The sequence below is a fragment of the Zosterops lateralis genome, assembly GCF_965231275.1.
Source record: "Zosterops lateralis genome assembly, chromosome: 26".
In the NCBI taxonomy this organism is placed as follows: domain Eukaryota; kingdom Metazoa; phylum Chordata; class Aves; order Passeriformes; family Zosteropidae; genus Zosterops; species Zosterops lateralis.
The window spans coordinates 4548484-4563022 of record NC_139786.1 but is presented as its reverse complement, the minus strand read 5'-3'; the positions used below and the strand labels follow the sequence as shown (position 1 = coordinate 4563022).

General features: G+C 51.6%; 1 protein-coding gene across 5 annotated transcripts; it reads left to right on the top strand.

Moving 5' to 3' along the window:
• The first annotated feature begins 398 nt into the window (after positions 1-398).
• TAFA3 (TAFA chemokine like family member 3) lies at positions 399-11792 on the top strand. 5 transcript variants are annotated; one of them, XM_083878716.1, is made up of 7 exons: positions 399-1096; positions 5801-5874; positions 5997-6081; positions 6153-6271; positions 8528-8677; positions 9157-9281; positions 10582-11792. In XM_083878716.1, exons 4-7 carry the CDS (start codon positions 6154-6156, stop codon positions 10591-10593), a joined length of 405 nt encoding a protein of 134 aa, XP_083734842.1. In that variant the 5' UTR covers positions 399-1096; positions 5801-5874; positions 5997-6081; position 6153; the 3' UTR covers positions 10594-11792. The 5 variants fall into 5 exon arrangements, with proteins under 5 accessions (XP_083734842.1, XP_083734841.1, XP_083734838.1 ...); XM_083878715.1 differs by lacking the exon at positions 5997-6081; XM_083878712.1 differs by having other exon boundaries at positions 5997-6271.
• Positions 11793-14539: the final 2747 nt, after the last annotated feature.

Sequence of the window (14539 nt, the reverse complement as noted above, 5' to 3'; positions counted from 1 at the left end):
AGCCTGGAGCTGCCTTGGGGAAAGAAGTGGCCCAGGTTGGTGTTGTGGTCCCAGATGCTGCAATCCCCTGTGTCAGGGGGAGTCTCCTGCAGAGCCCGATGTTTCAGTTCCAGGAAAGCTGAGTTTTGGTGGCTTGACACCAAAGCCAGTCACACATTTTGAGGAGAAGAGGGCTGCAGGAGTGGGTCCGTCTGTCTGTCTGTCCATCCCCACACCATTCAGTGCCACTCCGTGCTAGCGGAGCCACCACCACACCGTTTTTGGCGGGGGAAATTAATTTTTGGGTAAATCAGCTGTGACCAGGCTCATCCTTTGAGAAGGAGGATGCCAGGGCGAGCAATCAGTCTGGCTGTCCGTCCATCCATCCATCCATCCATCCATCCATCCATCCACCCATCCATCCATCCCTGCACCATTCCATATCCCTCGGAGCTCACGGGGCCATCACCCCCGGTTTTTGTTTTTTTGTTGGTTTTTTTTTTTTTTTTTTTTTGGAGGGGCGGATTTTTTGTTTGCTTGTTTGTTTTGGGGGGTTTTTTGTTTGTTTGTTTGGTTGGTTTTTGGTTGGGTTTTTTGTGTGTGTGTGTGTGTTTGGTTTTTTTGTGTGTGGGTTTTTTTTGTTTGTTTTGTTTTTTGTTTGTTTGGGGGTTTTTTGGGGGTTTTTTTTTGTTGTTGTTGTTTTTTTGGGGGGGGTATTTTTTGGGTTTTTGGGGGTTTTTTTTTGGCGGGGGGTAAGGGGTTGTATGTGTAAATAATTTTTCCGGTAAATTCTCTCTGCCCGTTCCCCCTCCCCGAGCGCCTTGCCGGGCTGAGCGGGGCGGGGCAGCGCCTGGCGGGCGGGGGCGGCTCGGAGCGCAGCCGGTGCCGGTGCCAGCCCGGGATCGCGGGGCCGGGGGCAGCGGCAGCAGCAGCAGGCGGCGCTGCGCCCCTTCCCGCCGGCCCCGGCCCCGCCGGGCTCCGCTCGGCCCCGCGCCCGCCGCCCCCGCCCAGCCCCGCGCCGCCGTGCCCGGCGATGCCCCGCGGCCCCCGGAGCGGAGCGGAGCGACCCCCGGCCATGGGCAGCGCCCGCCCCCGCCCGCACCGAGGCCACCACCAGGTACGTACGGAAAGTTTGGCGGGGGGGACGGGGCGGCGCCCCCGAGGCGACTCCGAACGCTCCGAGGGGACGCCGAGTCCCGGCGAGGGCTGAGGAACCCTGAGGGCTCGGGGATCCGGTGGGATCGGCCGGTGAGCCCCGGCGGCACCGTCCAGGGCTCCGCCGGGGGTCCGGCGCTCCCGGCTCCACCCGGCCGCCGCTGCCGGTCCCCGCCTGTCCCGGTCCCCGCCTGTCCCGGTCCCTGTCGCTCCCCGGGGCTCCTCGGGGCCGTGCGGGGCTCGGCAGGGCCCTGCAGTGAGTTGCTCTGCCCTGCGCTCCGGTGGCGGTGACTCCGGCAGCAGCCGCGGCCCCTGCCCGCCCCCGGCGGGGATTCGGGTCCGGCGGGGCCGGGTCCGGCCAGCGGCTCCGGGCTGGGCTCCTCACGGATGATGTTTTGCCAGCACTGCGAAGCTGCTCGCCTTCTGGGAGGCAAAGCACTGCTGGAGAGACCGCAGATTCTGCAGACGAGGATGCTCCTTTGCTCCAGAAGGGGCCGTGGATCCCAACTGCTGCTGCCTTCAGCACGAGTTGTCCCTGTGGCCAAAACCTTGAGCAGGACAGGATCGGATGGGGGCTTTAATCCTCCTCTACTTTCTCCCTCCCTGCTGTAGCTCCTCCTGGAGGCCGGGTTTGCCTCTGGCCAGCACAGGCTGGAGTGGGGCAGTGGCACAGAGAGGTGGCTCCAGGGACAGAGTGTGAGCCCGGCTCAGGTGGCCCCAGTGGATGGCCATGGGTCAGACGGTCCCATCACCACGAGCAGAGGCTCAGCGGCCCAGGGGAGAGTGTGAACAGCACCAGTCCCATTCCGGAGTCATGAGTTTGTCCATGCCATGGGTGCCAAGGCAGGGAATCAGGACTCTCCTTCTGCTCATGAGCCATCCCTGTTACTCCAGGGAGAGGCTTGGGGGGCTGTTCAGTGTGTGGGTGTCCTTTACCTGGGAGAGCTCATCTGGCACACCCACACCCCAGCAAAGAGCCTGCACAGGTGAGATGCTGTATGAACAATCCTGGCGCTGGATGAAGCTGAGGTTTGGGCTGTTTCTGCTGATTATCTAGTTGACACGGACTTTTGCAAACAGTGCTTCAGACTGGCAGGACTTGGAGCATAATTTGGCATGACGTTATCACTGTGGGGCACTGGGCAGTGCTCCAGCAAACTGCAGACCCTGGCTGAAGGTTCACAGTCCCACACGTGGCTTTAATGGAGGAGAAGGAAAATGTCCATAGCTCCTGTGTCAGGCAGTGGTCACTGTCTGGGAGGACAGCAGGGAGCTGTTCCTGTAGTGTGTCTGTGCTGGAGAACCCCGATGAAGCTCCCATGTGGCTGATGGCCCATGCCCACATGTGCCTGCAGGGAGGGACATGGGCCCACACAGAGGAACCATCATCTCTTGACACACTGGTTGCAACTGGGATTGATAGTCTGAGAGACTGGGGAACTTGACAGTTCCTTCAGGTCCCAGCTCAGACCCAAAAGGCAAAAGTGGCTAAAAAATGTTAATGAAAAAATCCAAAAAATTCCAAAAAGTACATAACAGATTGGCGAATACCAAGATTTTCAGTCAAAATTAAGTGTTTTGACATGCCAGAACACCACTCTTCATTACACTGACATTCCAGGCTGAAAAATCTCAAGTCAGGCCAAACATTTGTAGTTGTAATCTCAGGACACTGGAGGTTGATAATTGTCAAAACAGCAATTTCTGCGGAGCTGTGTTTTCTAATGGGAGTTTGGGCATGGGTGGGAGCTCTGAGAGCATGGAGCACTGGGATGCACCTTGTCTTTGTGCTCCCTTGAACGACGTGTGCTCTCCCAGCCACCAGCATGGCTTCTGCTCAGCTCAGTGCTTTCCCTTCAGAGTATGGCATGGACAGTGTGGATTGCATTATTGATAACACTGTCATTTATTTATACTTCCTTGGTTATAGCAAACAGCTCGGCCTTTCCGAGCTAAATATACTTTGCGCTGGGAGAGTGTTGCTGTCCTCTGTGGGATGGAGTGGCCAGTGGAGTGCTTGGTTTTTGGTCCAGCTGAGAGGTTTAGGGATGTCTCCTGGAAACCTCACATGGCCTGGAGGGTCCCATAGGCAGGAGCTGGAGATGGGCTCCTCCAGAGAGACTCTGGTGTGTGCTGGGGGGCTTGTGCCTGGTGCCTGGGAGCTGGGCTGTGCTCCCTGCGTGAAGAGGTAGCCAGAGCTGGAGCAGCAACCAGGAAACCAGTGTCTCCTGGTGGGGACCTGCCTGCTCTGCTGGAAGGTGCATGGGAGGTTCGTTGGCACTGGGGACCCACTCACAAAAATTGCACTGGCATTGTGTCTGCTGTCCTCACATCTGGGCTGCTGGACATGCCACACCATGGGGCAAGACAGCTGTGTGCTTGTCCAGCTGGGACACAGCTCCTGCAGTGTGCAGGTGCAGGATGGCTGGGCAGGGTGACCCTGGGTGACAGGGCACAGGCCTCACTCCTGGCTGGGTGCAGTGCTGTGGCACACGCTGCCTCTGGATTCAGGTGAAGGACTGAGCAGCTCTGCCAGAGCTGTTTGTTTTGTCGTTGAGCAAATATGTGACATTTCTTCATGTCTGAGCAAACAGTGCATGCTTTAAACTGACATCAGTATTTACACAGTGGGCTGTCACGTCTCCAAAAGGACTCCAACAGCAGCGGCTGTTGTTTGATCCCCCTCTGAGAAGCCTCATGCAGAGCATATTCTGGGAGCACCAGAGATCACCTAAATATGGTGAGAGAGTCTCAGGAGAGAGTCTCTCAGTGCCATCACATCACCTTGAGAAGCAACGGTTTTCTTGCACATTGAGTCATACTGGATTCTTTCTGGAAATGGAAGGGCTGGAGCAGGAGCAGCCCCTCATCACCCAGAGGGCAGGGGTGGAGTCAGGACAGCAAGGGTGATGCTGCCAGCCACTCTTCAGTCTGGTCCTGGCTAAGCTGACCATCCCACAGCATTAATTAGAAGTATTTCCCTACCTCTAAATTCTTTTTGTACCATAAAATATGTCCTTTTGTCAAGATACCTTTGTTTTTTTTTCCTGGGCAAATGTCAACACTTTTAATGACATTTTCTGATTTTTGTTTTCCAGATGGGAGAATCAAAGTGCAAAATATCACTTTAAATCATCACTTCAGAATGAAGCATTTTTCATTTTGAAATGTCAGTTTAAAACAGGACAATTCATTTTTAAATGCTTCAAAACAAGAAATGCCCTTTTTACCACTTCAAATCACTTTGTTTTGATTAAAAATGTCAGCATATTGTGTCCTGGCTCTTCATTAGAGGAATTTGTTTCGTTGTCTCATAGTCCAGAGGAGATAGAAATTTCAAACATGGTTGAAAATTGAAGATTTCTTCTCTGAGAGGTGTGGGTTTGTCCAGTGCACTGCTGGAACTCTGCACTGCCCATGGAGGAGACTGTGGATGCAAGCTTGGCACAGGGCAGGGGTACCCCTGGCACCTGGGCTGGTTCTGGCAGCACTCCCCAACCTCAGTGTCATCCCCACTTGTCTTTGTAGTGTCTTGTTAATGAGGTATGATCCAGCAAACTTTATGGAGGACGTGGTTGTTTGCTGGGCCTGGTTAGACCCAGAAGGTGATGATGGAGGCTGGGAGGTCACCGTGTCACTTGGCAGATGCAAGTGGTGACGTCGCTGTTGGTGCTGCTGCCTGCACCTGGAGCTGCTTCCATCTGAAGGGCTGTGGCTGTAAAGAGTGAAGAGAACATATTTAAAGAACTCAGCTGTAAAATACGTTAAAAATCCCCTTTTGGGATTTACATTTTTCCCTGGGGAGTCTAGATGATGTAAAACTTGGCTTCTTCCCAGCACATGCTGCATGGAGTGGGAGTGGTGCCAGCGTGGTGCCAAGAGTGGTTATCTGTGTGTCCAGAGGTGGCTGATGCAGTTTTGAGGGTGTGGTTGCATGAACTTGGCCTGGAAGAAGGAACAGCCCCAGAAGAAGGTGACACCCTGGGAGAGCAGACTGCAGGTCCTGGTGCTGCCATGGGCTCTGTGTATCCCACTGGCCATCAGCTAGATATCCTACTGGCCATCAGCTGGATATCCCACTGGCCATCAGCTGGATATCCTACTGGCCATCAGCTGGATATCCCACTGGCCATCAGCTGGATATCCTACTGGCCATCAGCTGGATATCCCACTGGCCATCAGCTGCCCCCTTCCTCGGCTTCCTGTGGGGTGCTGGCAGCAAGTGGTTTGCAAATGCCAAGCCTTGGGCATCACTGCGAGGGACCTCAGTAACACTAGAACAGTAACAGCACGTAACCATGCACAAAAAAGGCAGAACCTGAAATGACTCTCTGCTGATCTATCTGGCTCTTCCCACACACACTGGGTGTGCATTTAGTGTTTGTCATCTGCTTGAATAACCTACTATAGAGGAACTGATTTTGTGCTCTCAGCAGTAAAAATCAGGAGCAGCTCTGCAGGTCCTGCTGTTCAAAGGGGTGAATAGGGTTATAGGCCGAGCTCCTGGAGAAGTTTCAGTGGTGTGATGGGCACATGCTTATGTATCTGAGAGTGTGTGTCCTGAAGTGGGGCTGGTGAAATTCCCAGGTGTCTCCAGCCACTCACAGGGACACAGTGGCTTACTGATGGCTGGTATCATTGCCCATGTCCTTCTTTCTCCTTTCAGATGTGCTGATGTCTGCTTCTGACCCACCTGAGGTTGGCAGATGCACAGATGTGAGCGTGAATCCCCAGTAAAAGGTAATCATCACTCACCTGTACTACTGCTGGTGGGATCTCTTTCTGTCCTGCTGCAATGGCCTATGCTGCTGCTGAATTCTGAGGTCATCTGAGGGTGGTGGGTGAATCCCTTCCTCTCCCAGGGCCATGTTCCCACAGCTCAGAGTTGTGAGGACACCTCAGTGCTCACAATGTCCAGGAGTCATACCACTGCGTGCAGGAACATTGGTGAGTGGCTCTGCACCTCCCAGCCCTCCTCAGTCCCTCTTCCTCCACATATCTCTTCTTCTTTTTGGTAGAATGAGTGAGAGAGATATACAGAGCCTGAGCAAATGGGTTTTCGTGCTCAGCCTCTGCCTTACCACGCTGTGGGGACGACTGACTCTGGCCTCCACACATCATCACAGAAGTCATTCAGGTAGGGGGGAAAGATCCTTGGAGCGTGGTAGGAGGACATATGGGGAGGTGGATGCTGGTGTTGCTGGTGGTACTGGTGTTACTGAAGTTACTGGCAGAGCTGTGCAACCTGCAGCATAGGCAAATGCCTGGATCCTAGGGCACCTGCTGTCTGCTTCATGTCTTTGCTTGGAAAGGGCATTTATAGGTTAATTTGAAACCATTCATGCTCTTGATTGACCCCACACCTAACCCTGTCCTATTTCTGTCATTTTTGCCTGACAGTTAAAGCAGTTCTAATCCTATAATCCTCACCCACATTGCTTAAAACCACAGCACATCTTCCGGAGTGACTCCCTCACCCAGTCAGTCAGCAGCTACCTGCCTTTCCCCTGTCCTAACCCTGGGTACCCCATCCTTGGAGGTGTCCAAGGCCAGGGACACATCTCCCTGTGGCAACCAGGTCTGATAATAGAATTGTAGAATATCTTGAGTTGGAAGAGATCCACAAGGATCATTAAGAGCAACTCCTGGCCCTGCACACAAAACATACCATGTGCCTGAGATCCCTTGTGCCTGCCCAGCACAAGGAGATGCTGCTCTGCCCAAGCAAAGCACTGCTTCCTACAGAATGTGGTTGGATTTAAAGAGCCACATGGATCAAGCATGGTCATTTGGAAATGGAATAGGAGAGTCCTCGGTGAAGAATGATTCACCAGCAGTTTAATCCCCTGTGTAACGTGGTGAGGTCTTCATGATGAGCAAGGCTGGAATGTCTGGACCCAATTCCCACAAAGGTGGCCCCAGCACCTTCTAATGCTGATAATCAAAGGGCTGTCTTTATCCTTATTTATGTTCATCACTCAACCTGAAGCAGAAGTAAAAGGCATTTAAGCCAGCTGGGACTTTTTCTTTTGGGAAATGAGGCTCTCTGGGCATTGCCTGCCACTTACATGCATACAACTTCTCTTCATTTTGTAGCTCTCCACCAGCAAGCAATATTTTACACTGAACATGTAGAGCTGTGCCCACACTCCCTGAGACACTCAAAATGTGTCAATTCAGGTTATGCCATAAAAATCCCATGTTCTGCTGCTCATTTAAAGGTCAACCAGAGTAGGACAGCATTTTTATTTTATTTTTGCATGCAGGATTCAAAAGCCTTTTGCTCTTAGAGTTCTTTTATGGTTCCACAAGATAAGCTGTGTCTTTTTAAAAAGGGTTGCAGTGGGGAAATACCACTTAAATGGGAGGGAGAAGCATGCCAGAAGCTCTGGAACTTATCCCAGGCTCTCAGGAGGTTTCCTGCTGTCGGTGTTAAACACACCATCCATCTGATATGCATTTTGTTCCAAGTTTCCTGCTGCTCAGCTGAAGGAGAAGCAGCTGCAGGGAGCTGTGGAGCCCATTGCTCGCGTACCCAGGGCATGTCTGTGTGTGGCTCTGCGCTGCTCCTCCAGTGCTCATTAAGCAGGACCTGCAGGGACCTCTGGGGTCATGGGAATGAAGTCTCTCAGCCCTTTTTTGGCTGATTTGTATTGTGCTTATGCGGGCCATTACCCAGCCAAAGCACTGATTTGAGATGCTGACCAGCTCTAAACTCTGATCCCAGAGGTGATCAGCCAGCACAGTGGTTTTCTACTTTCCTTAATATTTTAATGACACTAGGAGGGGAGCAGCAGAGCAGCTTGGATTGCTGATCAGCACCGTGACATTTCTCTGCTGCTGCAGGGTGGAAACACCATCCTGATCCTTCCTTCTCCAGGCAGAGGGTGGGTGATGGCAAGGTGGAGGCATTTATGGTAGCTGGGGTCAGAGGTGATGATGCTCTGCTTGAAGCCAAAAGCAGCACAGTGCACTATCCCCTCTTGTAACAAAGTGCATCTCATTATCAGCTGCAATTAGCTAATGAGTTCATTAGTTTGAATAAAGCTCTTGGCTTGGCGTTGGCGAGAGGGGATGAATTTTGGAGGGCAGGATGGGAGTGAGGGCCATCAGGAGTAAGAGCTCAGATGCCAGAGGTGCAGAGCAGGAACCACCACTTTTCCTTACAGGTGGGCTGGGAAGATGCTGTGCCCAGGCACCTGTGTGTCACCAGCAGCCCGGGGGTGATTCCAGAGGCCAGGACAGCACTGCGTGTACTGGGCTCTCCTGTCCCTGTCACTGCTCACACCAGCAGGGCCGTGGGCAGGAGGTGGTCGAGGGTCTTCTCAAGGCACTGGGCAGCAGATGACCTGAGGCCTCTGAGGTCTGATGGTGGCTGTTTCTCCTCCTCCAGTGCACGTAGAGCCCGGCACGTGCGAAGTCATCGCTGCTCACCGGTGCTGCAATAGGAACAAGATCGAAGAGCGCTCCCAGACTGTGAAATGCTCCTGTTTCCCGGGGCAGGTGGCAGGGACGACACGGGCAGCTCCCTCCTGCGTGGACGGTGAGTACCCCACAGTGCAACCCCATCCTTTCCAATCCCTGACCTCATCTTCACATCTGGTTGTTGTCCTCAGCTGCTCAGGTCATATTGTTCCCAAATATAAGAGAGCCCACTCTGGTTGCCCAAACTGGAGGCATGAATCATAAGACCCTAACAGAGCAGAGTGGTAGGAGACAATCCCTTTGCTCTGTAAGTGGAGCCTGAAACAGGTTATTGAACAGCACTGCTCTCTCTGGGAGAGAGGACACTGGGCACTTTTTTCCTGGGTTGTGGGTGAAAACAGGGTGTTCCAGAGGCAGGTAGAGCAGTTGAGTCAGGTGAGGCCAGGCAGGTGACCAGCAGCTCCTTGTCCAGGGCTCCTCAATGTGAGGTGTGCTGGAGAGAGGGGCTGTATCTCCTGATGTCACCCAAAGGTGGGCAGAGCTGCTCTTCCACACCCTGTGCTGCAGCCTGGCCACTGATCCCCTGCTCTCCCCCAGCCTCCATTGTGCTGCAGAAGTGGTGGTGCCAGATGGAGCCGTGTCTCCACGGGGAGGAATGCAAAGTGCTGCCTGACCTCTCAGGATGGAGCTGCAGCAGTGGCAACAAAGTGAAGACGACCAAGGTACATCCCCAGCAGGTGATGGGGGGAATCCAACTGTGCCTTCCCCAGCCTGGGGCAAGAGCACCCACAGTTCTGTGGGGAAGGAGAAAGCTCCAGCTCCTTCAGGGCACACACTGACAAGGACTCACAAAAACAGAGCAGAGGGTCTGGGCTGTGCACTTGTCACTGGTGCTGGAGGGGCTGGCAGGCATACCACAACCCTGAATGGATCCCACAGCTTTTCCAATTGATAATTCTTGCTGGGAGGCTCAACCCCTGAGCAAACATCCTAGGCGTGTCTCTGTAACATCCCAGGGCTCCCAGAGTGTCAGGTTGCTCCCCAGCACCACTCACTGCTCCGGGGCAGCAGGTTGTCCTTCCCAGTCCAGTGGCACAGCCCTGAATCTGTCCCTGTTCCCCGTCTGAGGCAGTCATTTGTGACAGAGCACTACATGATTATTATTTTCATGGCTTGCTGAATCCCCCAAGGAACAAGGTGTAATTAAAATTTTATCAAACTCATTAGTAATTACATATATGCCATGGCTAATCAGTTGCATAATTTTGTAATCATTGTTCCTACTGTTGAGTGTAATTATTCCTTATGCTTTCATTTTCCTCACCCCACATCCCCCACCACAAAATTATTGTATTAAGCAATGTCGGGATTTTTTTTCATTGCTGCTATTATTTTTGTGCATAGAAAGCACTTTAATGCTGAAGTGTTTTTATGGACATCCAAAAAGGTTTCTTCAGCCCTGAACATCCGTCACTGACCAGTAACTGCAGCACTACATTGAGCTGGTTGTCTTTTTCTCCTTTTAGTGTTTTTTGGTTGGTTTCCCTCAGCTGCTAACTTAGCCCAAAGCCTCTGTCTGGCTTTGCTGTCTTTAATTCTCACTGGGACCATTCCCATCTGGAATGGGAGAGGACTCAGGAACTTCTGCTCTCCTGCCTCATCCAGCAGATCCCTCCACGGCCAACCTCTTTTTAGGTGCTGTGCCCTTCCTTAGAGAGGTGGCAGTTTGGAAGCACAGACCCACGTTTTGAAAAGGACTTCTGGTAATTTTATGTGACTTTAGTGGCTTTGGAATGGTGCCAAAGGGCTGGATTTGCATCTCAGTCCCCTTTGCAGACAGACTTCAGTGGGAGCTGCAGCCAGAGCCCAGAAATCACAAACCATCCATAAGGCGACATTTGGAATGGCCACTCCATTAAATGAAAGATCAAATCTTATTTGCACCTCTTGAGGCTGTTTGCCAATAATTCATGAATGGGGAATCAGCTGGATGCATTGGGTAACTTCTCCTGTCCTCCACAGGTCACTCGATAGCCTCCGTGCAGCTCTGCACTGGCTGGCCAGCCTTGGCCTGGGTCCTGGTGCCCCCCTGAACAGCAGGATGTGGCCCAGTTCCTGCAGCGTGGGATGCTCCAGGGCTCCCATCCTGCACCTGTCAGCAGGACTGTAACAGCAACTGGATCAGAGCATCCGCTGAGCCCCAGCGTCCCTGGAGGCCGCAGGCAAGGAGCCCAGTGCAGCTGCCAGAATCCCGTCACTCCACGGTTTCCTCCTTTGCTGTGGACACACTCACCAACAAAGAAATGGGCTCGTTTTCCAATCTTCCTAAATAAAATACTACCACCATGTAAGAGCTGCTGACAGTACAGACACAGAGAGGCAGCAAGCCCCCAAAATGGGCTTTAATAGCTGAATATCTTGAATAGCTGAAATCATTGCTGTGAGTCACCTTTCCCTATCTCCCGAGATGCTGAATCCAAGTTGCAGTCAGGAACTGGGAAGTCAATGGTTATGTGAAACCCTTCCCTATGTTCCTTCTGGCCCTGGGGTTCCATGGAGCTCCAGCCTGATCCCGAGTCACTGGTCTGCCCTCAGAGCCCTGGGCTTTCCCTAGCCCCCAGGGATGGTGAGATGTCACCATGGCGCATGCTGCTGGTTTCTCCTTCCTCAGTAATTGCATCAATCAGGTTACAAATTTAATGTTTTCCACCATGCAAGTCCCAGGCACTGAGTTTCTGCTTGCTTTTGCAATTGAATTTCAGAATTGTGTGAGGGGATCTCTCTGTCTGCGGCTCTGGGGTGTGTGGGGCATGCAGATGCCCAGACAGGGCCTCAGACTGAACCAGGTTTTGTTGCAGTAATCCACAATAAAGAAAAATGTACCACCTCCTGGCCCTGAGCTCATGACCTTCTCCAGGACACACAATTTCCTGTGGAGCAGCAACTCACAGTGGGGGAGAATGTGAGCTCTGTCCTCCCCGTGTCAGAGGTGCTTGGGACCCTGGGGCTGTCGGATCAACACCTCCAGCCCTGCTCTGGGACTGCTCTGGGAGCCTGCAGGGGCTGTGCAGGTGCAGGAGGAGCTGGGGATGGTTGTGGGGCCATGGCAGTGAGGGGGTCACTGGTGTGTTTGCTGCTATCTGCCTCCTGCCCTGGCTCCCACCACAGGACTCATTATGGAGACTTTTTGTAATGGGGTATGTAATACCCTCTCCAGATGTGATGTAAATACCAGACTGTGAAATAATAAATTCATTTTAATCTCTGCAAAAGATCTTTTCACTCAGCAGCAAAGGGAGGCTCTGGGAGTGCTTCTCATGCTGCTGAATCCGAGGTGAAGGGGCTGGGAACTCTGCCCTGGCCATTCCAATTCCAACCAGCTTGTACAATGGAGGAGAGCTGAAAGTCTGTTGTGGCCAGCAAAGGCTCTTTAGCTCATAGTGATCCTAAAGGAAAGTGCATCAATTTCTACAGGAGGCTTTGCTGGGAGCTTTTCTTGCCCTGTCCCTCGTCCTCCGTGTGGGACCCCCCACTGCTGCAGTGCCATGTCACAAACCCAAGGCCAGACTGTGATTGTAAGGTCCCCACCCAGAGTCCTGTCCCCTCTGACAACTCCAATGCAGAGTGGGAATCTGTTATTTCCAGTAGCAAACACCAGGCTGTAGATGGGAGCATCCCTGCTTGGCTGAGCATTTTCATAGTTGGCTCATAACGTGAAGGATCCCATCTGTGGAATTGTTGAGCTTGACATCTACATTGATATAAAAACATTCTATTGTCTGCATAATAGGTACCCTTGAAGCTTATTTTTCACTTACTGCAGTCCACAGTTTAGTGAGGAAATAGTCTCTTGGTGTCTGTGCTGAGTGCTGACGTCGCTGCTACCACACCACCAGAGTACACAAATACTGCAAATTGCTGCTGCTCTTCTGGCAGGTAAATGCATTTCCAAGGAAAACACTCCAGCCTGCAGGACTGCTGGTGTTATCCCTGACTTCTGAGCAGCCAGGGAAGGATGCTCCTGCCACAGCTTCTGGCCCTCTGTCCTTCTTCCACTCCCTGTATTTGCAATATTTTCCTTTGGCCTGGCAGACAAACAGTCCTAGCAGGAGGAATAAACCAAGGAAGAGGATGATGGTGATGGGAACATCTCTGGGGTGAAGCAAGGACTTGGATGCCCTGTCTCTTCACTGCCTCAGTGGGACAATGCCACCTGCATGGTCCCCAGTGACATCCTGATCCCTTCTCTCTACATGTGACCACACTGCTGGTCCCTGAAGCACAAATCAGCCCCTGCAGCTGCATCAGCACCTTGGAGATCCCAAATTCTCATGTCAAATCCACCCTGCCCAAGGCCCCCTTTCGGCGAGGAAGTTTATGCCATGTTCCATCTTGGCAGATCTGTGCAGTAACTGACTGGGAGCTTGCACTGATGAGATTTGAGGTTGCCCGAGGAGTGATTAGCCAGAGGAAACTATCACAGTTAACGTACTTTCAATATCATCTCCCTGGGTATTATAATTACACCCCACTTAATTAGTCTTCAGGGAAAAAAAAAAGCCTTTTGTATTAAGATTTAGTGGAGAATTATTAGAGAGTGAATTAAAAGACAAGGATTCCATTTTACCTACAAATACTAAAAGCATAATGCATAAAATACCCCCAAATTACAAGCTGACTAAATTTAGAGCAGTGCTAGGAGGTGAAATGAAAGGTAAAATGAAACCCTTTGAGCAGTACAAGGTGCAGTATTATCAGAGAAATACGATGGAAACATAATTAACCACCCAGCATTATGCTGAAAGATGGCAAATAGAAATGGGAGACAAAATTAGTGAAATTGCAGAGCAGGCTCATTTATTTCTGCTTTATAAATCAATGCTACCTGTCAGCAGTGATGCCAAACCATTCCAGAACAGCTCTACAAGGGATGCTGTTCACAGGGACTTCACCTTGTCCAAGCTCTCCTGGGTGGTGAACTCTGTGTCACTGCAGGAGCATGTGATGCCTCCAAGGGTCCCATCTTTGGTGCCCTTTCCTTCACCCAGCCATGGTGCATTCAGGCCACGTCTGGTCTGTCCTCTTCCCCAAAAGCCGCTTCTCCTTCCCTGGTGCTTTGCTGCTCTAACTAGTGCCACCCTTGTGACTTTTGCAAGTGTTGCTCTGGTGGAATCTCACTAGGCAACCTACTGTCAGTGGCCGCTTGCACTGATGAGTTCAAGTCCAGTTTAGGGTTGGAGGAACATTTTCTTTAAGTGTGCTAAATTTCCTCCTCTCAGGCTTAATTGGCTCCTGTTCCCTTTAACTTCTGCCCCCTCCACTCTCCTGTGGAGCAGTTGCTCTGCTTGCTCCTCTCTCCCCGTTTACTTTATTGCTGCTTTTCAATTAATTCAAACAAGAAAAGCATTGTCTTTTCCAAAAGTAGAAAGGTTTTTGTTAGAACCACCTCAGCTATGCAAAAACATCGCCGTGCATTTCCTGTGCTGTGCTCAGGAATGGAGAAACCTGGAACTGGCTTATCAGAGAAGCAGAATCTGTCTTGTCCAGCTCACAGAATTCACAGAGGTGGCAGGTGCGTGTGGCTGTTCTGGTACTCATTTGTTTGGACATGAGCATGCGAGTCAGGTTTCTTTCTACTTTGCCAATACCTTTCACTAGGAAACTCTACCTTTTTTTTTTTTTTTTTTTTTTTTTTTTTTTTTTTTTTTTTTTTTTTTTTTCCTCTCTGGCTTTTTTGTAAGTAGATATATCCCTGTTTCGGGGATGTGAAGCAAATGGCTTCAGCATCCAGACATGCTGCCCCATCCCTCCAGCACTCACAGCTGCCACTGTGGATGTGGGGACAGGTGGCCATAGGGACATGGGCACCTTCCCCACTGCCTTGCATGGAAATACAACAGCACAGTCTTTTCTCTGGTTAATACACTGCAATGGGGCTGTTTGAAGTGTTAGATGACTCTTCCAAAAATGCATCCTCATG

Bases quoted from the DNA above. Each gene is read 5' to 3' on its own strand.
- TAFA3 (XM_083878712.1), top strand. From the start codon at position 6,001: ATGTTCCCACAGCTCAGAGTTGTGAGGACACCTCAGTGCTCACAATGT. The intron at 6,272-8,527 runs GTAGGGGGGAAA...CTCCTCCTCCAG, and splicing joins TCATCACAGAAGTCATTCAG to TGCACGTAGAGCCCGGCACG. The intron at 8,678-9,156 runs GTGAGTACCCCA...GCTCTCCCCCAG, and splicing joins AGCTCCCTCCTGCGTGGACG to CCTCCATTGTGCTGCAGAAG.